The 25,428-nt window shown below is 39.8% G+C and overlaps 1 protein-coding gene across 1 annotated transcript in view; it reads left to right on the top strand.

Annotated features, from left to right (window-relative positions):
* Positions 1-25,175, top strand: part of ATP7B (ATPase copper transporting beta) — a 31,551-nt gene extending 6,376 nt beyond the window's left edge. The window contains exons 2-21 of the mRNA XM_036389520.1: positions 894-2,121; positions 3,661-3,888; positions 4,990-5,153; positions 5,979-6,140; positions 7,578-7,654; positions 8,015-8,189; positions 8,728-8,961; positions 9,150-9,241; positions 9,361-9,488; positions 10,568-10,722; positions 10,909-11,043; positions 11,916-12,110; positions 13,644-13,826; positions 15,371-15,569; positions 16,747-16,893; positions 17,953-18,095; positions 19,944-20,147; positions 20,258-20,375; positions 21,135-21,237; positions 23,139-25,175. Of these exons, the coding sequence (XP_036245413.1) occupies positions 894-2,121; positions 3,661-3,888; positions 4,990-5,153; positions 5,979-6,140; positions 7,578-7,654; positions 8,015-8,189; positions 8,728-8,961; positions 9,150-9,241; positions 9,361-9,488; positions 10,568-10,722; positions 10,909-11,043; positions 11,916-12,110; positions 13,644-13,826; positions 15,371-15,569; positions 16,747-16,893; positions 17,953-18,095; positions 19,944-20,147; positions 20,258-20,375; positions 21,135-21,237; positions 23,139-23,403 (4,335 nt within the window). The 3' untranslated portion in view covers positions 23,404-25,175. The remainder of the gene's footprint in view (positions 1-893; positions 2,122-3,660; positions 3,889-4,989; positions 5,154-5,978; positions 6,141-7,577; positions 7,655-8,014; positions 8,190-8,727; positions 8,962-9,149; positions 9,242-9,360; positions 9,489-10,567; positions 10,723-10,908; positions 11,044-11,915; positions 12,111-13,643; positions 13,827-15,370; positions 15,570-16,746; positions 16,894-17,952; positions 18,096-19,943; positions 20,148-20,257; positions 20,376-21,134; positions 21,238-23,138) is intronic.
* The last annotated feature ends 253 nt before the right edge of the window (positions 25,176-25,428 follow it).

Genomic DNA, 25,428 nt, shown 5'->3' with positions numbered 1-25,428 from the left:
AATATTTCATTTTCAGTTGAATTGAGTTCATTCAGCTGTAGAGTTCCAGTGTTGCAGAGGCTGTGATCTGACTGAGAGGCCACTTCTGGCTGGCCTATTTCAGTACTGGCCATTCTGAAAATCAGTGTTGGATGAAATCAGTGAGTTACTGTAGGACAATTTATAGTCCTAGGTGCCTCACAAGTAGGTAAACAAAATTAAACCATAGTGAAAATATCTACTTACAGTTCTGTGTCTTTCAAGGTCTTTGTTAGATACAGATTTCAAGTTAAAAGGATTATACATTAAATGCAGAGAGCCCAGGCCTTTGTGTACATGCATTTAGCTCTTCAAATATCATGCAACTGACCCTTCCTGCACCAACTTGTTTCAGGCTTCTGGAAAAGTAATGATTCTGTTTTCTTGGGCTTTTTTGTTTTCTTTGTTTTGGTTTGAACTCCTCCTGGGAAATAGCAGGTTGGCCAAACTGGGCCAGTTTATGACCTTTTTGGAGAGGCAGTCAGCACACTCTCTACTGTGACCCCCTGTGCCAGTGACAGTGTGCTCTGAAGAGCAGCTCAGGCTGTGTGATGGAAGTGTCCTGTGGCTGCAGAGAACTCAAGTTTTAAATTACTTGGTTGGGGTAGGAATATTGAGTCAATTCTGCTTTTATATCCCTAGTCAGTATTTTCTAAATTGCTGCTCAAGAGACTGTCAGAAGCCTGATTCATCATCATGGGCATAACTCACTGGTAATATATTCAAAGTGTAAAATAATGTTGGAAAGGGTTTTGGCCATACAGACTAACTTGAGAGCACTTCTAGTATGTGCTTGAGAGCATATGGAGACTGTTGTTGCTTTTACAGGGCTGAGGATACATGCATTTATTTTTACTTTTCTACTTTCTCCTTAGGCTTTGTCCAACATCGATTCTCCTCCTGGTTGTGAGCTGAAGCCTACAATGAAGCATAATTTTGCTTTTGACAACATAGGCTATGAGGCAAGCTCTGAAACCATGCCCTCTCCACCTTCCCAAGAGCATACTGTGGTAGTCAACATTGTGGGAATGACCTGCCAATCATGTGTGCAGTCGATAGAAGGCCGAATTTCCAAGGTGAAGGGCATTTTGAGAATTAAAGTCTCCCTTGAACAGAACAATGCTGTTATCAAGTATCGGCGGTCGGAAATAAGCCCTGAACAGATTTGCCAGGAAATTCTGGATATGGGCTTTGACGCCAACATAGCAGAAGAGAAGTTGACAACAGCAACTGTAAATTTGCCAAGCTTGAAAGAAGCAGTAGCTAAGCTTCGGGTAGAAGGCATGACATGCCAGTCCTGTGTCACCAACATTGAAGGAAAGATTAGGAAACTGCACGGTGTGGCAAAAATCAAGGTGTCACTTGATAACCAAGAAGCAATTATTGCTTACCATCCTTACATCATTCAGCCTGATGACCTCAAGAGACACATCAGTGACCTGGGGTACGACTGCACCATTAAAAGTAAATCAGCCCCTTTGAAGCTGGGTGCCCTTGATCTCCAGCGCTTGCAGAATGCAAACCCGAGGGAGACACCTGCAAATTTTGGGAGTGATGGGCTGGATCCACTGATCCCCAAGATGGGTAGCACAGCAACAGTGACTGTACAGATAGAGGGCATGCACTGCAAGTCCTGTGTCAGAAACATTGAAGGAAATATATCAGATCTTCCTGGCATAAAAAGTATTAAAGTGTCTTTGGAGCATAAATGTGCTGTGGTACAGTACAGCCCAGATTTAATCACCCTGTCAGCTTTCCAGCAAGCTATTGAATCCCTTCCACCTGGAAACTTTAAAGTGAGCCTCCTTAGTGATTCAGAAGCAAATAAAACAGCATCTCCCTCAGGAACTTTCACATACAATGTCATCAGACAGCCACCACAAGGCACGACACATGTGGCTGTTATTAAGATTGATGGCATGACCTGCAATTCTTGTGTCCGGTCCATAGAAGGGGCTGTATCACAGAGGCAGGGAGTGAAGAACATAGCAGTTTCTCTAGCTGGCAGTACTGGGACCATACACTATGATCCAACTGTCACTAGTGGAGAAGAGTTAAGAGCTGCCATAGAAGACATGGGATTTGATGCCTCTGTGCTGACAGGTAATAGTGTCTTTTCTTCTGTGGGTAGCGTGCCAGGGTGGGTCATGCAAGGTCTGCATTGAGATTCCTTTCTGGAGAGAAACCCTTAAAGCATCGCATTGGCATTGTCTCTTCTGAATGCCTGGCCTGATCTGACCTCATTTAACAAGGGAGAGAGGTTTCAGCTGTAAGGCACCTTATTTCAGCCCTTAATAACTGCAGCAGTGGGTGTAAGAGCTGAGTTACATTATGAAGCCAAAAAGCCTGAGGTACAAAGCCTTTCAAGTAGCTCATCTCCTTACCCCCTGAAGTAGGCATCCTCCTATGTCTACAGGCTGCTTTAAGTAGATCTATCAAACCAAATGTTTACATTTATGTTCCAGAATACTAAAACTTACAAACTTCATGAAGTTTTAAAACCACTTTTTACCTAGCTAAAACCTTTACTTTTTACTGTCTTTTTACTGACAGTAAATCTTTTTACTGTCTTTAGCCTTTGAACTTTATTTCTTCAGTATTTTTGCCTACCTTACTTCACTAAACCGTGCTTTAAGCAAGGTGAGTGGCAAAATGCAGGTACTCTTTGGGGGCAACAGCTGCTTTTGCATTTCAGTTGCATCAGTGTATGAATTTTGTACATGTGCTCAATGTTTAAAAAGTTGTTTTGATGCACAATCTCCTCTCTCGCAAATTTCGAATGTGGCAATTTTCACCTGCCTCAACCAAACATATTTGCTTTGAAATACCTGATGCAGTTTACCTGAAATTAAGTAGTTTGATCACAAAAAACCACATCCTATTCACTTCTCTCATGGGTCCAATCATTCTGAATCTATGGTACTACTACAAATGAGGAGGGCCCTGTATGTGGTGTTTAATTATAATTTGTTTCGTTTATAATTTGTTGGTGGGAGAGTTCCAACTCCATCTGGAAAATGAGGGACCCCCCTGTGTTTAACATGTTTGGAAGCAATTCCTGCTCCTTTATACAAACCTCTACCCAAGGGAGGTAGTTTGTGAACACAGCTGGAGCTGTTGTGTGTCTGTTCAATATCTGGCAAAGAATAAAAATGTTTGCAAGGAGCCTGTTTGTGGTCAGGTCTATGGGGTGCTTCCAAGACTCATTTTGCAGTACTCACAGTGTGAATGCTGTGCCATAAAGAGAAGCCTGTTTGAGATGAAGTGATATGAGTCCTGCATAGATGGCAACAATGACAGAATGGGTATGACTGGACTCCATTCTCTGTGCTGGATAAGGACCCTCTAGATACCAATATATCTTTATCAAGTGGAGGTAGCTGACAGCTCTAGGCATTGAAATTGGAAAGAATGTGGAAAGCTGGTTCTGTAGAGTTAGATGGTCATGGAAGTGGCCCTGGTGAATATGTATTTTTATAAGCATAGTAACAACTTATATTATTTCCATATATAGACTAAGGTTATTGTGTCACCTTCCAAACAACTGTGAGTGTTTGTGTGGTTGATAAATGTGACTTGTTTGTACTTTTGCATCATCCAGTCACACCGTGAATAGCTCAGTGTATTGTGCATTTATTCAAGACACCGCCCCTGGAGAACACAGGTGCCAGCCTGATGCCAGCAAAGCTTCTGTGCAGCCTCGAGCTCCAGAGCCTCCTCACCAAGGCAATTCCTCAGATGCTCTTCCTCACCCTGATGGGTCAAACCAGCTCAGTGGAGGCACAGAAGAAAAGTGTGTTTTACAGATCACAGGCATGACCTGTGCATCGTGTGTGTCTACCATTGAAAGAAATTTGCAGAAAGAAGATGGTAATAAATTAAAGATTCCTATAATGAGTCTAATGATAAGGGATGATGGGATGGAAAATATGTTCTATGAGATTAATAGAAGAGGCTGTCATACAAGATCTGGAAGTTAAATAGACTTAATGCTCTTAGTGCTAATGTAACTATGTCACTGTTTAACTATCCTGTTGGACTGGTGGGCAAACGTGATGAACATACTTGTAGCAGGTTGTAAAGTGATAAAAAATTCAAATAACTCTGAAGACAATAACAAAGAAATGGTTGTCATTTAGTTTTCAGGGCCTTGTTGGTTTACAAAGCAATCCATCTCCTCCAGAGCCATTGAGAGCTCGGGCATGCTTGGGCATATTTACACAAGCAGGTGCAAACAAATGTATGGCTCCACTGCCAGGGTGAGCTTAGGCACAGTGGTGTTTACTGGTCTAGAAGTCTGCAGGCTGGGGCTGCCTTTCCTCTGGCCATATAGAAGATTAACAGATGAGCCTTAGCAATGTCTGATTTTATTTGTGTCAGCATGCCTTTGGGGAGTTTGGCTTATTGATTACTCGCTCCTCAGTCTCCCAGTGGTGGTCTCACTGCCTTGATTTAGAAATCAAAATAATCATTAGCTCTTCAAACCATTTTTTTTTTTTTGCCTTGTAATCTTTATGTTTTGATTTTCAATTTTAATGTAGATTTCTGTGGGCTTTTTATTTATTAAAAAAATAAGGAGGGGTGAAGGATAGGAAAATATAAAGGTATAGCATTGTGCTGCAGGGCTTGTTTCAAACTACAATAGTCTAGGGCAGATCTTTCTGCAGTGGATGTAAAGGTTGCTTCCAAACATCCTTTTTGTCTCATTAGATCACAGCAAAACTCACCTCCTTTCCTGTGTAAATCTTGCAATTCCTCTCATTGCTAGAGGGAGACTCAGTGTGGCTGGGTCTCTGTAAAAACTTTGCTGTTGTGACTAGAGAAAAACACTAGAAGGAAGCAGAGAGAAATCATTAGGCTTATAATACCTCTAAGTTGTTACAGTCCTCACTGACAGTCCCTTGTAATATTTTATTTTTCTTTCCCTCAAAGGAGCTACACTATCTAATATTTTTGTTATTGCCACTGCAGGAATTGTTTCAGTGTTAGTAGCACTGATGGCAGGTAAAGCAGAGATAAAATACAAGCCAGAACTCATACAGCCTCTTGAAATAGCACAGCTGATCCAGAATTTGGGTTTTGAAGCTACCATCATGGAAAATAATGCAGAAACAGAAGGGCAAGTGGAGCTTCTTGTAAGTCGTGTGAATTTGAAATTACGTGTTTGTTATGGAAAAGTCGGGTCTAGAAGACTGATTTTCTTGCAACTAGCTTTGCTTGAGCAGTGTGGCTTCAGCAGCTCAGTTCTGGCTAGTGACACTTTTTTTTTATATAATTGCTGAAAAGACAAAATCAACTTATCTTAGAAGGACCTATCCAAAGGCACTGAAATAAAAAGTGACAGTTCTATGTACAGATTATACTTTTCTTAGAAATCAGAAATGAAACAGAAGTTTTCCTTTAAGGCACTTTAGTACAGACTCTGAGTAACTAAGAATTTGTCAATTAATATGCATTGCTAATGTTAAAGGCTTTGCTCAGAGATCTAGGAGCTTTGGGTAAAATCAGTAAAATTAGTAAATTTCTTATTGAAGGATGGATTCCTCAAATACTAATTTTTATTCTCTGACAGATATTTACTGCAAGACAGAGAACATCAGTCTGCTGCTGTGTTAATAGATCACAAAGTGGTAACATGCCTTATTGAAGCCACAGGAAAATTCAAGAGAGATGAAGTTACATATGCAGAATTTGGCTCTGGCAATCTTGATAGAACCAAATTAGTTATACTTTTACAGTTAATAGTATGCCGGAGTGTTACCATGCAAATACATGGCTGTGACTTTGTCTGCTGTCTGCACAATTTTGTAATAAAAGTGGATAGTTATGTTCTCAGCTTTGTATCATTTAAGATCATAAAACCATTAAAATCTTTATGCTGAGGCTTTGTCTCAAGTACACCCACAAATACTGGGTGAATGTGGGGGATTGCTAACTACCTAAAATTGTCTTTTCTTTAGATTACAGGGATGACTTGTGCTTCTTGTGTTCACAATATTGAATCCAAACTCATGAGAACAAATGGCATATTCTCTGCCTCAGTTGCACTTGCAACTAGCAAAGCTCACATCCAATTTGATCCTGAAATTATTGGACCTCGAGATATTATAAAAGTAATCAAGGTAGGCTTTGAAAATTTTTTATGTATGGACAATTACATGGTGAAACTTAGAAGGAAATAAAGCAGCTGATATTTGAGAGGTTTCACTGATTTTGTAGATGCCATAGTTATTGCCATGTTTTTATGCTCTTGTGGTGAGGCTGCTGTGCTCCACAGGAATGCATAGGCCCCCCAGCTGTTACTCTAAAAACACACACTAAAAACTACAAAATGAACCTTTTTTATCTTTACCTGGCAAAAGTGTCATATATTCATTTCTTGGAATTCTATGTGTAGAATCACAGTTAATTCAGTGAAGTGTTGCTAATTTAGAAAAAAAGTACTTCTTTCTCTTGACAGTGACAAAGGCTGAAAAAGAAGTTTTGCTACAGCTCATGCCACAAGCATTACATATCTCTGTACACGCTTGCATCTATCCCTACATATTTTTGAATGGAAACAGCTTGTGATACAGCCTGATATTAAATGAAAAAATCCTGGTTTACCAGTAATCACACAGATCATAAAATCTACTGTTATGAAGGTTGAGATGTGGACAAAACTCTTTTCTTTTTTGTCCCACCAGAAGAGAGATCATACTGTATGAGGTGCATGCAGTGAGTAGTCAGGAGGACAGCAAACACTGCTTGCCTTCCATGCTCTAGAGTATTTACTCAGAAAAAAGCTGCTACACCACAGAACTGATGCAGCTGCAGTTATTAACATGTTGACTAGTAGACTGTTCAGGCTGGCAGAGTAGCTCTCTAAAGCATATTTTGTCACAGAAACATTTCATGATGTAGGTGGGAAGTTTAAGTGTATTGCTCTTGCAAGTGTGCTTGGGTTTTTGTGTGTTTGGGCAGGAGGCATGGTTCTACTGCAGTAACTCACCCAAGTGACTCAAAACTGGATTTTTTCTTGGTTTTGTTTCTGGGCTGCTTTGCTCTGCAGTTTGTTGTCCTACAGGTTTAAACTAACTTTAGACACTTTAATTTTCAACTTCAAGTGTATTTATTAAACTGTAGTGTTAGGGACTTGCTCATAAGGTTGTCAAGCTCCCAGTGGCTTGTGCAGTTTAACTTCCTTTGTGGTATGTCCCATATCTTCTGATTATTCCAGTGGGGGTGAAAGGGCATATATTTTTCTTTAGGAGGAGTGGAGTAGAATTCCACCTCTCAGTGGCTCCCCATGCCTAAGAACTTGGACACTTACTGCATCTATACACTGTGTTCATGTATAAGCACCAGAAGTCCTTTGCAGTCCAAATTTTGGCTACTGGCTGAAATATCCTCTCATTTCGGCAAAATCTAAAAGTAAATAAATGGATGGAATTTATTAAACATGGAACAGTGTCCTTTTCTGACATTTCTTCTAAAAGTAGTGTAATTTAAATGTGTTTTAAGTAATATGGTTAGCTTCATCAAAACTAACTTATCTTTCCTTCTGTTTCAATAAAAAGGAAATTGGCTTTCATGCTTCTGTGGCTAAAAGAGATCCAAATGCACATAACCTGAGTCATAAAAAGGAAATACAGCAGTAAGTATTTCTTTTCTCTCTCACTAAAGAACATGTCTAGATCATATCTTGTAACTCTACTCCCCCCAGCACTCTTCCCAGTTAATTAGATTATTCTTGTGTAAAGCATATTTAATTTTACCATTCGCCATTTGGTTCAAGTACTTTTATTGCTTTCATTAGTTTTAGTTTTTAACTGCCAGAAGTCTATACAGTTAAACATGTTGCAGACACTGAAGTTGTTCCAAAATACTGGATCTTTGCAAATATCCCAAAGCTGTGTGTTAGCACAGTGCTAATAACCCCAGCCCTGCACTACCAGCACAGCTGGGCCTTAGTGGGGTGTAAAAAACCCATGTATTTACAGCTCTTCTTTTTCAGGTGGAGGAAATCTTTCTTGTACAGCCTAGCATTTGGTATCCCTGTTGTAGTCTTAATGATTTATATGCAAATACCCAATGGTGAAGACCATGGGTCTAAGGTCCTGGAACAGAACCTCATTCCTGGATTATCTATTTTGAATCTTCTCTTTTTTATCCTGTGCACTTTTGTTCAGGTATGTCCATACTGCTTCCTAGGGGCTTGCTTTCTATTAATCTCCCATTTATGTGATCTGATGTGATAAAGACAGAAATGGAAAGATTGAGTGGATTAGGCCTGCCCTCTTGTCTGTACCACCTCAGCAGAACAAAGTGGCACATTTTGTATTTATTCAATTCATAGCTCTTCCTCCTGTCAAAGTTGCATCAGATAGTTACAAGTGGAGAAGGTAATATTAAAATAAAGAGATGCCTGATGATCTGCAAACTAATTGGCTAGCTGTAGGTAAATCCTTTCATTTTCTATGACTTGTGTACTTTGCATTGCTAAGGAAAAGGATGATATTCGCTGGTTTTGAGAACCAGGAAGTGTGAATGAGAGGATATCAATGGAATCAGTCTCCTAGTAGACTTGAAGTTGTATCAATATCAAATTTGCTTGGGTCAGCAATGCCTTCCCTTATATCCTGCATGGTTTTAATTCTGCCCTGGGCAGTATTATGTACTCTGTGGTTACTGATCTCAATGTGAGTCTGTCCCTGCTCACACCAACAGTTCCTTGGTGGATGGTATTTTTACGTGCAAGCTTACAAGTCCCTGAGGCACAAGACAGCCAATATGGATGTGCTCATCGTGCTGGCCACGACGATTGCTTATGTGTATTCCTGCGTGATCCTGATAGTAGCAATCCTTGAAAAGGCAGAGAAAAGCCCTGTCACTTTCTTCGACACTCCTCCCATGTTGTTTGTGTTCATTGCGCTCGGCAGATGGCTGGAACACATAGCCAAGGTAACTCATCTTCACACAAATGTTGTGTATTTATGATAGGAGCAGGGTAAACTATTCAGAGGAATTTTGAATTCAGCTGTTTCTGGTGTAGTCTGTAACATGAAAGGTTGTTTAGAGCTCATTGTGTTAATTACATATCAGGATTTATATATCTCAGTGTATCTTAAGCATTAATCTCTGTTTTTTAGGGCAAGACCTCAGAAGCTCTTGCTAAGCTTATGTCTCTTCAAGCCACGGAAGCCACTGTGGTGACTCTTGGACCTGGCCACTCTATTGTCAGGTATGTATTTATGATTCAAAATCCCTTCAGCCTGCCTGGGTCACAGACTAGGCTTGATAGAGTTAACCTGAAAGCTGATAGCATAAGTAACCTGCCTGTTCTGCGTGTGTCTTTTGCAGGGAGGAGCAAGTACCTGTTGAACTGGTTCAAAGGGGTGATATTATAAAAGTTGTTCCTGGTGGAAAGTTCCCAGTGGATGGAAAGGTCATTGACGGCAGTTCTATGGCAGATGAGTCTCTCATTACTGGTAACTTCCCTTATCTTACACAAAGAAGTGAAATCTTCTGGAACTCTTTATTACAAGAAAAGAGAGCAGACCCAACCCAAACACTGCTGTCTGAATAGCCACAGGATGCTGTGGCTTAATGGATGCTGTGGCTTTGTAAGCTTGAATTAAAATCCTGCATCTTTGCACACCCTAAAAAACGGAAAGTTTTCCACTCAGTCTGGCCGCTTACTAACCTACTGATAGGATAGGTAGAGTCATAACACTGTTGTCCTTATTCCAGTGATCTGGCTGGAGTTTCTCCTGGAATGTATTTGTAGAGATGATACCTTCTCAGAAATAAGTTCTAAAGGATGGTGTGGAAATATTGATGAGATGCTGGAGTTTGTATGACAGGGCTCTCTCAATGAGCAAGGAGGGGGAAAGAAAGCCTTGAAATTTCGTGTTTGTTAGGGGTCATAGGACTTTTTTACATGTTCTGAAATTTTAATTTCATTTTGTAAATATAGTAAGGATTCAATGCCTTGTACAATTCTTATAAATAAAGTAAAAGATACAAAAATTTGCATTGGCATTGGATTACTTATTCTAGTTTGGAACAGGGACACCTTTAGCTTCAAGGAATCAGTTGTTATCACTACCACTAAAAACAGACAAAATAAAGATGTTCTAGAGCTAGTATTCGTGCAAAGGTAGCAGGAGAACAGGAGCTTTTCCACAGAAAAGCATTCTGGTCTTTGAAAACTCAGGGTCATGGAGATAGAAACAGATTTCTCAAACTCCCATTGCTATACAAGGTGTTACTGGAGAAATTCCTAGAAGTACCTTTTCCAACCAATTTGTTCCTTGCCCTTTTGAGGTATGGTTTACTGAAAAGTTATGATCAAGGAAACAGCATTTCCTTTGAAATTAATCCTATAAAAAGGTTTATAAAAATATAACACTACCTATCCCTGTCTTCACCAGTCAGAGATACCCAGTATGTGATTTCTGGTCATTATTGCTTAGCCTACTGATTTTGCTAACATAGAATGAGCTGTGTGCTAATGGATTATGCTGTTAGGGGTAGTGACTCATTTATTCTTACCTTCTCTTTCCAGGGGAACCTATGCCAGTCATGAAAAAGCCTGGGAGCACAGTGATTGCTGGTTCTATAAATGCATATGGCTCACTTCTTGTTAATGCAACTCATGTTGGTAGTGATACCACTCTGGCACAGATTGTAAAATTGGTGGAAGAAGCTCAAATGTCAAAGGTAAAAATAATGGAGAAGAAAACCTTGATCACAGCTTTTGATTGAATAATAAAAAGATTATATGTTTTGATACTAATATACTTCAGCAAACTGTGTTTTTCCAGAACTATTGTGTATTTTCATGAACTCTGCATATTTATGTGTTTCAACCACAAACATGCAAATAACTGGGTTTATTTTTTATAGGCACCTATCCAGCAACTGGCAGATAAATTTAGTGGATACTTTGTTCCATTTATCATCATCATTTCAACTGTGACATTGATAGCATGGATCACAATTGGTTTTGTAAACTTTGATATTATTAAAAAATATTTTCCTGTAAGTAGTTTTATTATTATAACTGGGTTTTTGTGTTGGGATATCTTCCAATGTAATTAAGATGCTTTTTTGATGTAGGGTTTGATGTTATAATCACCCTGAGAGGAGCTCAGTTGGTTAGATAATAACACCAAGGTTGTGGGTTCAATCCTTGTATGGACCTTTATTTTAAGAGTTGGACTTGATGATCCTTGTGAGTCCCTTCCAACCCAGAATATTCTGTAAATACTTCTGTAAAACATGGTCTTTTCTACACAGAGCAGATAATGATGCTATTTAAAATCTCTCTTCAGGTATAAATATATTTTTGCATTTACCCTTTAGTTCTGCATGGGGTTCTTACAAATGGAAATTATTCACAGCATTTCTCGACTAAACATTATCTATAGCTGTATTGCAAGGAGCTGAGCCATTCCTGTTATGTCTGAAATTTTTGTGGACATTCCTGTTTCTGATGGCAGATAGTGGTTTTGGCTTGAGAAAAAAGCTGAGCTTCTGTTATTTTTAGGATGTATATTTGCTATGCTCAGCAACTGGTGGGGGGGGGTGTGTCTGTGTATCTGGAAATAGCATTCTCCTTTGCTAAGCTTTAAAGGAAATTCCCACAAGTTATGTGACATCTGGGAGACTCAGAGCAGGAGCAAACATTTGTATGCTTGAGCAGCAAAAAATCTAGAAAATAAACAATTCATATCATTGACCTTTCTTTAGCATTACAGTAACAATAATAGGTTGATTTCCTGTACGGAAGTTTTCCGGATAAATGTGTTTTCTGAAATGACTGTGATTGATTGTACACCTATGTTATCTGCTGTCAGCATTCTTACATATCTTTCTTTAATTTTTCCCCCTTCTCTTCCCTCTTCTTGCAGAATCAGAGCAAAAACATTTCAAAAGCTGAAATAATACTGAGGTTTGCATTTCAAACCTCAATCACTGTGCTGAGCATTGCATGCCCTTGCTCTTTAGGCCTGGCTACCCCCACAGCTGTAATGGTGGGCACAGGAGTGGCTGCGCAGAATGGAATTCTCATCAAAGGTGGAAAACCCCTGGAAATGGCACATCAGGTTAATACAGTTCATTCTGTACTTTTGTAGCTTACCCAGATATTGCAATATGAAAAATAATTCCCCAGGAAATTCTGCATGTTCAAAGAAAGAGGGTGGAAAGTTGTTCCTTCTTTTTTTTTTTTCCTTTTTTTTTCCTTTAATTGATTGCTGCTCATTGAGATTAAGAAGATAAATTGAACCTTCTTCAAAGTAGTCATAGCAAGGTCTTGAGAGCCAACATACCTTACCATCTCATGACTGTGAGGTTGCTAATCCTCTTCATGGCAATCTTCTTCATGCTAATCCTCTTCTGCAAAAGAGCCAATAATCCACTGAGTTTTTTCTTTCCTCTGAAACCTTTTGTGAAATGCATATTGTTCATGATCAGTAGTTAAAAATTTAAAATGCAAGGAAAAAAAATAATTATTTGAAGATGTTTTAGTGTATAGACAAGAAAGACAGAAGGGAGGCAGAAAAAAAACCTTCGAAGACACAAAAAATCTGCAAAGAGGAGGAAGAGGTTGAAGGAGAAAGAGGTTTGACATGTCCACAGCTGCTGAAAAGAAAATGAATCAAAACCATGCTGTGATAGGCTATATTAGACATATGCAGAACATTTTAAGGGAGGAGGATGGTAACAGCAAGTTAATCAGACTGATAATTCTTGTTATTACTTGATCAGAAGTTTTTCCAAGGATCACAAGCTTTTCCATGGGGCACAAGTTTTTCCAAGTTTCTGGGAAGATATAAAAAAGACTGCTAATTAATGCTGGAAGTTTTTACCTTTTGGATCCAAGCAAGGCTATGGTCAGGGCTTTGAAAATTAGGTGACCTGTGTGATTCTGCAAGGTTGGTGTGTTGCTGGATATGGAATAAGTGCCTACTTTGCTACGTTTGTGGGGTTTGTGTTTCTTTCTGCTGGGTTTATTTTCAGGATTAGAATTTACTTTGAGTTCCAGTCTATGTGGGGCTGTGTTTTTTGATTCATTTCTGATTCCTCAAGACCCATTGGCTTGGCTGACAAGTGATGGCTGAATTTGGTGAATAGCATGACATCAATTTTGCTTAGGTTATTGTTTCTTGAACTTCTTGCACCCTTTGCATCTTCTTTATGACCAAAACCCTTCCTGAGTCCTCTTTCCTCAGTGTCATTGTTGATTGTTTTGAACTGCATTGAAAAAAGCCCACTTTGCATCACATACCTTCTGGTAAAAGTGATTAAGGTGCCATTACATGACTCCTGCATGTGAATACATGTTCTGTCCTTTGCATATGCATCTCAGTCCTACAATTACACTGTTGTCTGGGATCCTGATATGGGCACTAGATGATCTTGTAGCTTTATGAGGAATTAATAAGAAAGCATAAGGAGGCCTGCTGTACAGATAATTCAAGGTACCTTGAGGAATCCCTGCTTCTGTAGATTTATTCTGTCTTTGTGTGGATATAGTCAACTGTTTATTAAAGTCTTGACTGTATTTATGTGCCATAACCATACCAGCATCCCTGCGCTTGCAGGGCTTAGGCAGTAACTGTGTTTCTTTCTTGCAGATCAAGACTGTGATGTTTGATAAAACAGGGACCATCACCTATGGAGTTCCTAAAGTCATGAGGCTGCTTTTGATGGGAGACACAGCTGTGCTCCCCCTGAAGAAAGTGCTGGCTGTTGTTGGTACAGCAGAGGCCAGCAGCGAGCATCCTTTAGGAATGGCTGTCACTAAATACTGCAAAGAGGTATTTGGCCTTCCTGTTTCCTCCAGGGCCTGAAGGCATCACTGAAAATGCAACAATGTTGTATCAAATGATCAGGTTCCAGAGGAAAGGGCCTGCCAAAACAGTAACAGACTGGAAAACCGGGAGATTGCATTGTTGTGCATCTTGCTCTGGACATTACCAGACAGTGTATTTATCTAAGCTGTGCTTTTCTGGGAACAATGTGGAGTTCTGAAGGAAGATCTTGCTAAGTTTATCTTGAACTAAAGAGCAAATAAGGAATATATGCAGGAGGAATAATTATACTTAAAATAAAATCATGAAGCAAATGTGTGTGATGACATTTCATATTATCTGACTATAGTCACTTCTATGAGTCACTTGCTCATCTGAATAAATTAGGCAAAAGGCTTTAAAGCTTGAATATTAAACTGTAAAATTTGTGAGTTTCACAAATGAATTCATCAATTACTCAAGTCTTTGCAAATTTTACATATCCTCAGAGGTCATATATGTCATGTATTCCTCAGGCTTCAGGGAGAAGTAAAACACAAGTCACAGTGAAAAGAGGAAGCCTATGTAAATAAACAATTAATGTCTGCTAAGAAAAATCATTAATTGATATAGGGAATAGTTTTAAAAATATACCAAATTTGCTAGATCTTTCAGTGATGAAATTTAGAAGTAAAAACATAAATTTAGAAGTAAAAAGATAATATAAGCAACAAAGCAATCGCCTTCCTTGTTTTTTACATTTTTAATTTAAAATTTGTTTTAGTGCCCTGATAGTTCTGTAGTCATCCCATGCAGCAGTTATTACTGGATCATGGCTTATATGAATTGTAATGCTATAGTGTTGGCTGATGTTCTTACCTCCTGCCTTGTCATCCCTGTGTTTTAAGATCACTGAGAGGTACATGTAGTTCCAGCTTTCAGAGACAACCCAGAATAACTTATTTACAAATTAATATTTTCTCAATTTTTTTTGTGACTTGTAGGGTCCTGATAATCCCTGAATCTCATCTTGAAGGTACTCACTGGCTTCTCTCCCTAACTCAACAGAAAAAGCTAGTTTTCCTAACATCCAGACAGATCCCTCTAGGAATTAGATACAGTTTTTCACTGTACTCTTACATATATACAAAGAGGTCTGATCCACCACAGGCAGTTGTCTGTGAGGGTAATTAGAAGTTGCTAGAATTTTAAGCTGGGTGGCTTAATGTTGAAATATTTCTTTTTCATTCCTAGTCTTGGCTGAAGGCATGAACCACCAATCTAATTTTTTCATCCTTGAACTGGCAGAAAAAGCTGTTCCTTGTGGTTGCTGTTGCTAGGGCTGAGACCTGGCTGTGATCTGTATGGCTGCCCCTTTCTAGAAGTCTAAGCCACAGCACACCCAGAGCATCCTTTTTTTTGGTTCTATGCTACTGATACTCCAGGCTAGTTTTCAGTTGGTCAGTCATTGCCAAGGGGAGGAATGAGGCCTCTTTTTGGCAAGAGTTATCTAATGTTTGTACCCCACATGGGCAGCACAGATTGATGATGGCCTCTGGTTACATCTTCAGGAGCTTGGCACTGAGAGCCTGGGATACTGCACCGACTTCCAGGCAGTCCCAGGCTGTGGTATCAGCTGCAAGGTTGGAGGAGTTGAGGCCATCCTTGGCACAGCTGAGGAAGCTCCCAATAAGCTGGATGCTAACAGGACTGGGAGCAGCAGTGCTCCTCTGGGAGATAATGGAGTTATCCCACTCTTGGAATCACAAGGTAAGTGATTATCTGCCCTGTGCTGCCCCTGTGCCAGCTGCAGTGTGGGGGAGAATGAACCAACAGCACTGACCACCTACCAGACTATGTACAAGAGAAAGGTGGATATGGGGCAGAAGAAGGCAAAGAACAGGAGGGACAAAAATGTGCTTTAACGAAAATTGAAGCTCTCTCCACAACTCTTGATCTCTCTCTGCAATTCAGAAACTTAACTGAGAATTAGGTACAGTGATGGGTACTTGAAAATTCCATACAATACATGGACAATAAGGCATACCCAGCAATATTCCTTTTGGACAGAAAAATGGTCCAGCAGACAGCAAAGTTTGCATTATCTTCCCATTTAAAGCAGTTACTTTTAACATATATAGTCTTACTGCAACTTTTTACATCCTACCCTTTAGTTCCATCTTAATTTGGACCTTTTGTTTCTTGTTCATATACCTCTCAAGGCACTTAATTAAAAAAAAAAACCCTCAAACCTATTCAGCAGATGCAAAACAAAATGTGCTATATCTGAAAACTTATTTTAGTGCCTGATAGTTTTGATTAGGCCAATAAAATTCAGGTTTGTTTCAGACTCTCTGGATGCCACTTTGCTATTTTGTAGTGTAGGAGAGAAAGAAAAGGTATTTAAAGCCTTCCTTAAGGAGCTCATCAGTTCTCTTCAGAAGGCTGTGGTGCTCTTGACCTTTTTGAGAAAGCTATTAGAAGAATTAAATAGAATGAGAACTTCAATCATCAGAACTGTGCCATTTGTGAATGGTTCTAATGTAATATTTTCTCACCTGCTTATATTGTTCTTGTGAAGTTGGATTGGATTCATAATGAGGTGCATTGTTTGTTAGAACTACACTACTCTTTTCTTGTCAGAAATAGCTTTTATATTTGAAAGTCATTAGTTGTGGGAACAAAGCAGGATGGCATTAACTAAATGTGTGTACTGTGCTTATTCAGAGAAACAATGCCAGCTGACAAAGGCAAACACGAGCAAGTGCTTCCATTAAGTCCATGACACAGTTTTGTGTGTAAAGAGGCACAGATTGAATCTTGAAAGAGAAAACTTTTATCAGGCTGTCTTCAGGCAGTGCCTCCACCTAACTTGTCTTCCTGAAACATCTCTGCCTGTGTACACTGCTTTTGAGATGCTCATTTTTCTTTTTGTCTGTGCACAAAGGTCCATCATCTTCTCAGAAATACTCGGTGTTGATCGGAAATCGTGAGTGGATGCGACGCAATGGCTTGAATATTGCAAATGATGTAAATGATGCAATGACAAACCATGAAATGAAAGGACAGACTGCCATACTAGTGGCTATAGATGGTAACTGCTCTTCCTTTGAGTGACTTAACAAGTATGAGTCAATCCTACTGTGGAACAGATGAAAACAATCTGAAGCAGTTGATCACTGGCTTAGTGTCAAGAAACTACTAATCTTTTAGTGCAGAACTGCTTGTGAAGTATCAAGGTGTTCTTAAAAGAAGCTTTTACCACACAACAGTGTTTATAAGGTTTTGTTGTGTAGGTTTTAATTTAAGAATTAATTTCTGTACCCCCTGTTGTCTAGGATCATTGTTCAAACAAGCAGTGCCAATATGGTGCCATGTCCAGTCCTAATTTATGTCAGTTAAGGATCATGGACCAACCTATCACATCACTGGTTTCAAAACATGCATAAATAAACATGCATGAATAAACATGGTGATTCATTAGATCAGTCAAGTGAGTTTTGCCAGTGGGGTTCTGCTCTTGACCATGCAAAAAGAGATCCCAGACAATACCTTGATATGAGAAATGATTACAATGGTGATAGATTGCCAGCACACCTGTGATCTTGAAATGAGGCTAATGATTCATTTACTGAGCAAATATTCTTGGTGCCCCTAGAGAGCAATTTTAAAAGGCATTTGCTTGTGAAGGAAGTATGGATGCACCTTTGAGCCAATGCGCTGGAAGGCAGATGCAAGACTTCTCAATGAAAGTAATTAATTCTAGTAGAGATCCAACCCTGAAAGACATGGGGACATAAAACCAGACGCTATATGTTTCCTCTTGGAGGAGTGGCTTTAACATCTGACCTGGGCACAAATACCAACACTTTCTCTGACCCACTATCATGTTTTTCCATACCATAAAACATAGAAGTCAGGCTTGTTTAAAAACTACTCTCCTCCTCATCTTCCTGATCCCTAAATATCTGAAACAGGCAAATGATAAGAAGAAGAGACCATAAGTGAGAGAGCTGCAGACACAAGTGTCAATGTGGCTCAGAATGTGTTATTTCACAGGCTGCCACAGTGGGATGGAGGGGGACCTCTGTCCTCTTGGTGCCACTTTCCCTCCCACAGCTCTCTCTGACGGAGGATGTTTCCATTGGTGCAGGTGCATTGTGTGGAATGATTGCCATAGCAGACACTGTCAAGCAGGAGGCAGCCCTTGCTGTGCACACACTGCAGAGCATGGGAATAGACGTGGTGCTCATAACAGGGGACAACAGGAAAACTGCAAAAGCCATTGCTACTCAGGTATCTGCTTCTCTGTGGTTCAAAAAGCTAAGCAATGAGGTTCTAGAACTCCTATTTGCCCTGGTGAATTTGAAGCAGGAGCTTCAGTTTCCCTGAAACTGCAGTTTCTCTGGATATATTAAATGAAGACAAATTTTTCTTGAACTGGACTGAAAATCAGGTCAAGTCCTATGGCAGAGTAGAGGCCAGTGGCTGTGTTAAGATCCCACTGTAGACATGCAGTCAGTACTTCTCCAGAGTAATGGAGTTTCTTGCAGTAATTGGTTGCTGAACTGAAGCCTCCCATTTCCCTTCACTGAAAGGCAGACCTGTTTGGTTAGTGATGAAGGAAAGTTCCTTGAAGATGCAGTCCTGGTCACAGTTAGGCAATCCACAGTGTGGATTTGACATTATCTTAACAATAACAATATGAATTATTGCTAAGAAGCATAGCAGTCTAAAGAGATTGGGTTTATATTTTTCCCAGTGGCAAATATAAATGAAAAGTCAGATTCTCACTCTCCTTTGCTATGTTTCTACCCTCTCGATCTTCCTTTCCCTCTTTCCCTTTGTATTGGTCTACTTCTAATCTTACCACGTGCCACTTTGCTTTCCTCAGGTATCCCCACCACACAGCTGACTCAGCCAGCACTGTGGTATGCACGCTCTTCTGTGCTGTGAGGTCTGTTTTGTTTCTCCATGTGATGCTTTAATCCTCCTCCTATTGGCTTTCACACTTTCGCTTTCGTGTTCAGTTATGATAAAGTGCTTTCCCACCTAATTTTCTTTGTCAAGGGAAAAAAGTCTTTTAGAAACAAGCTTGAATTTATGGTTCCAGGAACAGACATGAATGTTTTAAACAAGCTTATTTTGTGTCAACCTACATTGTCATTGAATTTTTGGAACGTTCTCTCCAATAGAAAGAAATGGTAAGCAGTTTTAAAAATGTTATAAAATGTTACTTTTCAAAAGGTTTAAAGAGAGCTCCTATCTTCTGTGGTTAAAAGCTGCTTCTGCCTAGTGAGGCAGCCAAACAAAGGGCATTATCCCAGTACTATTTAATAGAGACATCTGTTTTCCAACTACAACAGTAGAGCCATTGCTAGCAACTCCACATAAGCTACCATGTGGATGGGTAGAAGCGTTTAGCCAGCCATTTGCTTTTTTTTTATAATCTCCCTGAGACCTGCACATACTTGTTGTCTCTGTGTTTCCCCTGCTGTAATTGATCCTACATGGTTTATGTGTTGCATTATCTCCTTGAAGGCTCTGTAGAGGGATCTGGACAGGCTGGATTGATGGGCTGAGGCCAGTTGTGTGAGGTTCAAAAAGGTGAAGTATCAAGTCCTGTACTTGAGTCACAACAGCCCCTGCAGTGCTGCAGGCTGGGGGCAGAGGGGCTGAAAAGCTGCTCAGCAGAAAAGGACCTGGGGGTGCTGCTTGACAGCAGCTGAACATGATCCAGCTGTGCCCAGGTGGCCAAGAAGGCCAATGGCATCCTGGCCTGTATCAGCAATAGTGTGGCCAGCAGGACCAAGGGAAGTGCTGGCGTCACGTCACCACTCCTGAAGGTATTTCAAAGACAAATCTTTATTGCTGAGACAGTGGAGCTCCAGAAGCCATGCAGGGCTTGATGTGAAGGAGAGTATGGTTTGCCAGCATCTCTGCAGTAGAAGGGTGCTGTTACCATTCCTGTTCTTATGCCAAAAGTATGTTGCTCTTCAGTTTTCTGTGTAGCTTGCAGATGTTGACTTCACCAGAATCAGTTTGGTTGATATTCCTGTTTGCCCCTTCACCTAGAACAGCAAAGGGCTCTTCCTTCCAGCATGAAGCATGTCACCAACATGGGGTGTCTTTCTTTGTATGTAGGTTGGGATCAAAAAAGTCTTTGCGGAGGTTCTTCCTTCTCACAAAGTTGCAAAGGTCCAGGAGCTCCAAAATGGAAAGAAGAAGGTTGCAATGGTTGGTGATGGAGTCAACGATTCCCCTGCACTAGCCAAGGCTGATGTTGGAATTGCAATTGGAACGGGCACCGATGTTGCCATTGAAGCTGCAGATGTTGTCCTTATCCGAGTGAGCACTACAGTTTTGGCCTGTCTTCTTTTATCACTCACACTCCTCATTTTGGTTTAGTTTTCTGAAGACTGCATGTGGAAAACTTTCAGTGCTCTTCTGTCTTGCAGAATGATTTGCTGGACGTAGTTGCCAGTATTCACTTATCCAAGAGAACAGTTCGAAGAATACGAATAAATCTGATTCTTGCCTTAATTTATAATCTGCTTGGAATACCCATAGCAGCAGGTATGTGACTGCAAGAGCTCAGCTTGTCAAAGGCAGCAGCATAGTTGATCTCTGTGGTGCCTCTTATAGGATTGATTACCTGCTCAAGAAACCAAAAACAGGTTCCTAGATTATTTAAAACTTAGTAGAAGGAGGGTGAAATCAATACTTTTTTTTTTTCCTTTTGCTTGCCTCTTAGGAATAAATACTTCTAGATGAAATTAAAACTATGCTCTTACTTCATATAGCAGTACTTGGGGATTAGTTCCTGTATATTCAAACCCAGCTCTAATCAGATGTGCCATCCTACTTTTGGGTGCTCCCTCTTTTATTTGCCCTGAATCGCACATATTCTCTCCTACTGCTTGTAGTATTTATGCCTTTGTCAGACAGCTTCTCATGCTCTAAATTCCTACTTAAAACTTACTTCAGGTATTCCTTGTTTTGTTTATTAGTAACTTCTCCCTCCTTTTCCTGTACTAGTGCCATGCCTTTCTGTTGCCTTTGCTGTGTTTCATATGTGCAGAATATCTGGAAGGGATGAATAGTCTTGCCCTGTGGCTGCAGTCTTGTACCTGTATGGGTGCAAAGGTCATCCCTTGCAATGGAAGGGGCATGTTTAGTAATGAGTGAGTAAATGCATATATTGATCTAGTTGTGTTTCTGGAGGTCTCAGCAGTTGTGTTGTAGACCTGCTGATCTGTTCTGTGCTATGCAGGGGTGGAAATGCCTGTGCTGGGATGAGCAGCTCTGGCTCATGTCCATATGTTTTTTTTCTAGGTGTGTTCATGCCTCTTGGCCTCATGCTTCAGCCTTGGATGGGGTCAGCTGCAATGGCAGCTTCTTCTGTGTCTGTCCTGCTGTCTTCACTGCAGCTGAAATGGCAAGTTGTCTTGTGTTTATCAGCTGGGGAGCTGTGGCAGTACTGAGGCTGAGACTCAAGTGAGACACCCCTTTGGGGTTTCTACATCTAAAAGTACCTGAAAGTCCATTAGCTTGGGATTGCTCTGTCTGATCCTTGGCTCCAAAAGAGACAGGTGCCACAATTATGAACTTACCTGGACTAAGGTATATGCAGTATGCTTTAACTAGCAGCTAAAAGTGTGACTGGATGTCACCTGAGACCATGTGGTGGAGATCTAGTTCAATACCAAGTAAAGTAATGGTCAGGAGGTTTTGCTGTGAATATCAAGTGAACAAGTAGTTTGAAAGATAATTCTCCATAATGTAACAATAGATTTTTGAAAAAAATATTTGAACCTGTTTGGTTTTTATTTTTGTCTATTTAAGTTAGCCAGAGAGAAACAGGGAAGCAGTGTATTTATTCTTTTGCACCTTGCTGCAGATAAGGCATCTCTCTTTATTCTTTTGAAGCAAACCAATTTCTGATCTACCACAAGATTTTTCAAGTTCTATTCATTTTAATGCTACGTTTTTTGGGTACCCTTTTTGGCAGTTACAGTGGACCTGTTCTTAACAGCATAGAAAGCAAACAGCTTTTAAGAATAAGACTTTTTATGGTGTCTGAAATTGGTCCAAACCTTCACGTATTTTTACTGTAGCTGGGGTCTTCTGTACATTACAGTATAGTACAGTACAGTATAGTATAAACTAATTTTCCAAATATGGGAAATCTGTTCCTACATCATGTTTCTAATCCTGCAAATGCTCAGTGAGACCACAATATAAATACAAATTACATACATACAAGTCTGTTTGCAGAGTCAGCTCTACCACTACAGATTTTCATCCTAAAAGGTTTCAGTGTATAGTTATTCAAAGGATGAGAAATTTCTATAACAGGATTCCTTAATTCTCCCATTTCGTTTGACCTTGTGCCAATTTCATTAGTGTCACACACCATTTTAGGTAGGATATTGCTAAATCTGAAGCCTAAAATATTTGGCTTCAGATTTATGGAAGCTGTCTTACAGTATGCATTTTAGGACAATAATATTTCTTGAAGCTTCAGATGAGGTGAACAGAACTTCAGGTTCCAAAGAACACAATGGTATACATGTATGTGAAGAAGACCACACATACTTGCCATTTCTGGGATTTGACTTAGTATGCATTGCATCAGAAAGTGATTTTTGTATCATTGAGTCCATTTACCTGCAATTGTCTTCTATGAAACTTCTAATAATTCAGCAAACTCATAATTTTTATTAAAGAACCTCATTTTGAGAGTCCCTCTCTTTTATTATTGAAATGTTTTAATGCTGTGTGATGTACTCTTAGCTATTTAACACTGTGCCTGAAGTGCATGGAATCATAGAGTCATCTGGGTTGGAAAAGACCTTTAAGATCATTAAGTCCAACCTTTAACCTGGCACCACCAAGACCACCACTAAACCATATCCCTAAATGCAACAGAAGAGTGCTCAATCAGTGGTATGTGGTTTTGAATGTCTGAAAACTCAGACCAGAAACATCTTGAGGAGTGTTCTGCATTTCCCCATCATCCTCCCTTTTCCTTCTGTGCTTGTCTTGGCTTGAGAGAATTGGCAGGCTCAAAATTCAAGTAGTAATAACAATTATTATTCTGTAACTGATTTTTGAGACCCTTACACTCTTGGCACCACACATTTTAAATTAATTGTTGGTGAGCTATTAGATAGGAAATTTAATTTAAACATGTGTAATTAATCTATAAAGTTATTTTTTCTATATAAACACTTTCAATTCATTTAGGTTATCAGAAGTTTCTGATTTGTTCAAGTGCCAGATGCTTCTACACATTGACCTCTTGTTGTAAATATCTTTTCTCTTTCTCTTTCTCAGTTACAAGAAGCCGGACACAGAAAGTTACGAAGCACAAGCTCAAGGCCGCATGAAGCCACTCACTCCTTCTCAAATCAGTGTTCACATTGGAATGGACGATAGGAGGAGGGACTCTTCCAAACCATCTCTTTGGGACCAGACAAGCCAAGTGTCCCTCTCCTCCCTGGCTTCAGGCAGGCTGCCAAGACACAATGGCTTCATCCAGGAGGAAGGGGGCAAGTGGTCATTGCTCATAAACAGAGCGGATGAGGAGCAGTACATCTGAAGCTCTGGACACTTAGTGCAGGGGGGAAATGTTCCTCCTCCCCAGCCAGGGGAGGGACTGACTTATTTCATCAGCAGCTTCAGTGTTGTAAGTGAAGTATTCCTCCAGCTCATAAGACAACTGCAACTCAGCTCAGCGTTGGGTTGCATGGATTGTGGATTTTTTTCAGGTCACCAGTTATTTCTAGTTATGGAAATAATCTGTGCCACTGTAATGAACTGGCTTGTTTGCACACAGCATTTAGTGAAATAATGTAAAATTGTAATTTGCAGAGTCTGAAAGAGTTTCTCTGTGACTCTTTGCTAGGAACCAAATTTCATACTTTACACTCTGTCAAAGTTATTACTTCAAGACCACATAAAGCAAGAGTATTTTCAGAGCTGCCAAATATTAATTTTGTGTCTAAATGAAATTATCAATGGCATAAGGGACTCTGTGGTCAGAATTTGAATTTTTACACAGAATCCTAACTAGTCATGTCACTCTGGGAACACTTTGCATTTATGGCATCTCCTGGGACCAAAAATACTTTGTTATTTCACCTGCTTCAACTCTCTGAAAGGTCTTTTTCAAAGATTTTCACTGCTTTGAGGTATTGCATCCTTTTGATGCACATTTCTACTGCTCTCTTTGATTTTCTCTTTTGCTCCATATGAGCCCCTTTCCCCTTTTTCTTGCACAAGAGATCTTCTATGAGTTATCATTATGTTTACAGATATTCTTATTTGGGACAAACTCCTTTAAGTCACCAGGAACCTTTCCATTCCAGTTGAAATCCATAAAGGCAGAACAGTTCCTGGTCCCAGTTATCCAAGATACCTTGCTGGACCCCAGGGAGCTCCTCAGAGTTGGGCAGTTGTCTGTCTCTTTCCTCTGACAGAGTGAAGAATTTATGCCAGTGTGGGCAAAGGTGGTATTTACCTTGGCATGACTGAGCAGAACTAGCACTGGTGTGACTCCAGTGTAGCTGAACTGAGGGAGATTATTGCATAACTTAACCCCAGCTTGCTGGTTGCTTAAAATGCAGCTAAAAGTTTATATTATAAAGGTGGAAAATGGCCTTAAAGTGGGCTTCTATTTGCCATCATATGAATAAATGACAGGACCTGAACTAAGAAAATTTGTAATTTAAATTTGTATTTATTTTTTTGCATTGATTTTAGTTCCCCTCTTTACTTCAATGAGAAATCAAAGTACTGGACAACCTTTTTTTTGCTTTAATATCTTCACCAAAGCTTGCAGTAACTTCATCCCTGTGGATGTCAGATTCACCCCTTAACACTTTTTAGAATCAGGACAGTAGGAATCAACAGTTTTGGTGCCCTGGATGCAGTTCCAGAGCACTGTGTTGTCCAGCTGTGGGACTCTGATGTAAGCAGAGTTTTATAGTCAAAGAAATACTTTGCTAAACAACATGAAATAATTACTTCTTTTCATTGACTGAAATATAGAGCTGTTTCTAACATGGGTTCAAATCCTGCTTCTCCTAATGTAAAAATGAAAAACAAGTCAGAGAGGAAAAGAATTGTTCTTAAAACATTTGATGAGTCTTCCCATTTTCTCAGCACTGTCTTAAATATAATTACAAATCAGTTTTAAAACTCTATATGAGTAGAGATTACTTTCACAGCACACATACTTTTCAAACATGCCATAGGTGCATGTCCGCATGGGAAAGGGGGTCTGAAGTTTTACTATTCTCTATTTTCTTACCAGTCCTTATAGTAAAAATATGCTTTGGTTTTTTTTTTAAAAATAAACAAATGACTGTGTTTCTTTTTTTTTTTTTCAATTGAGGGGTTCAGAATAAAAAGGGCATAAAGAGAGATTGTTGGATTGCAGGGTACATATGCACAAGGTTTTGTGACCGCTTTGTGATCTGTTTTAGGCAGGATATTTAGGAGGGAAAAAGAGACAGTGTTGTTTCATGTTGAGAGAGGTGAGGTTGCAAACATGTTAAAGGGTGCAAATAGGATTCAAAGTCATCTTGGGGAATTGGACAGAACCAGGAAACTTTGCAAACAG

This window comes from Molothrus ater, chromosome 2, assembly GCF_012460135.2.
Source record: "Molothrus ater isolate BHLD 08-10-18 breed brown headed cowbird chromosome 2, BPBGC_Mater_1.1, whole genome shotgun sequence".
Classification (NCBI taxonomy): Eukaryota; Metazoa; Chordata; class Aves; order Passeriformes; family Icteridae; genus Molothrus; species Molothrus ater.
This window is presented reverse-complemented; position numbering and strand designations above follow the sequence as displayed.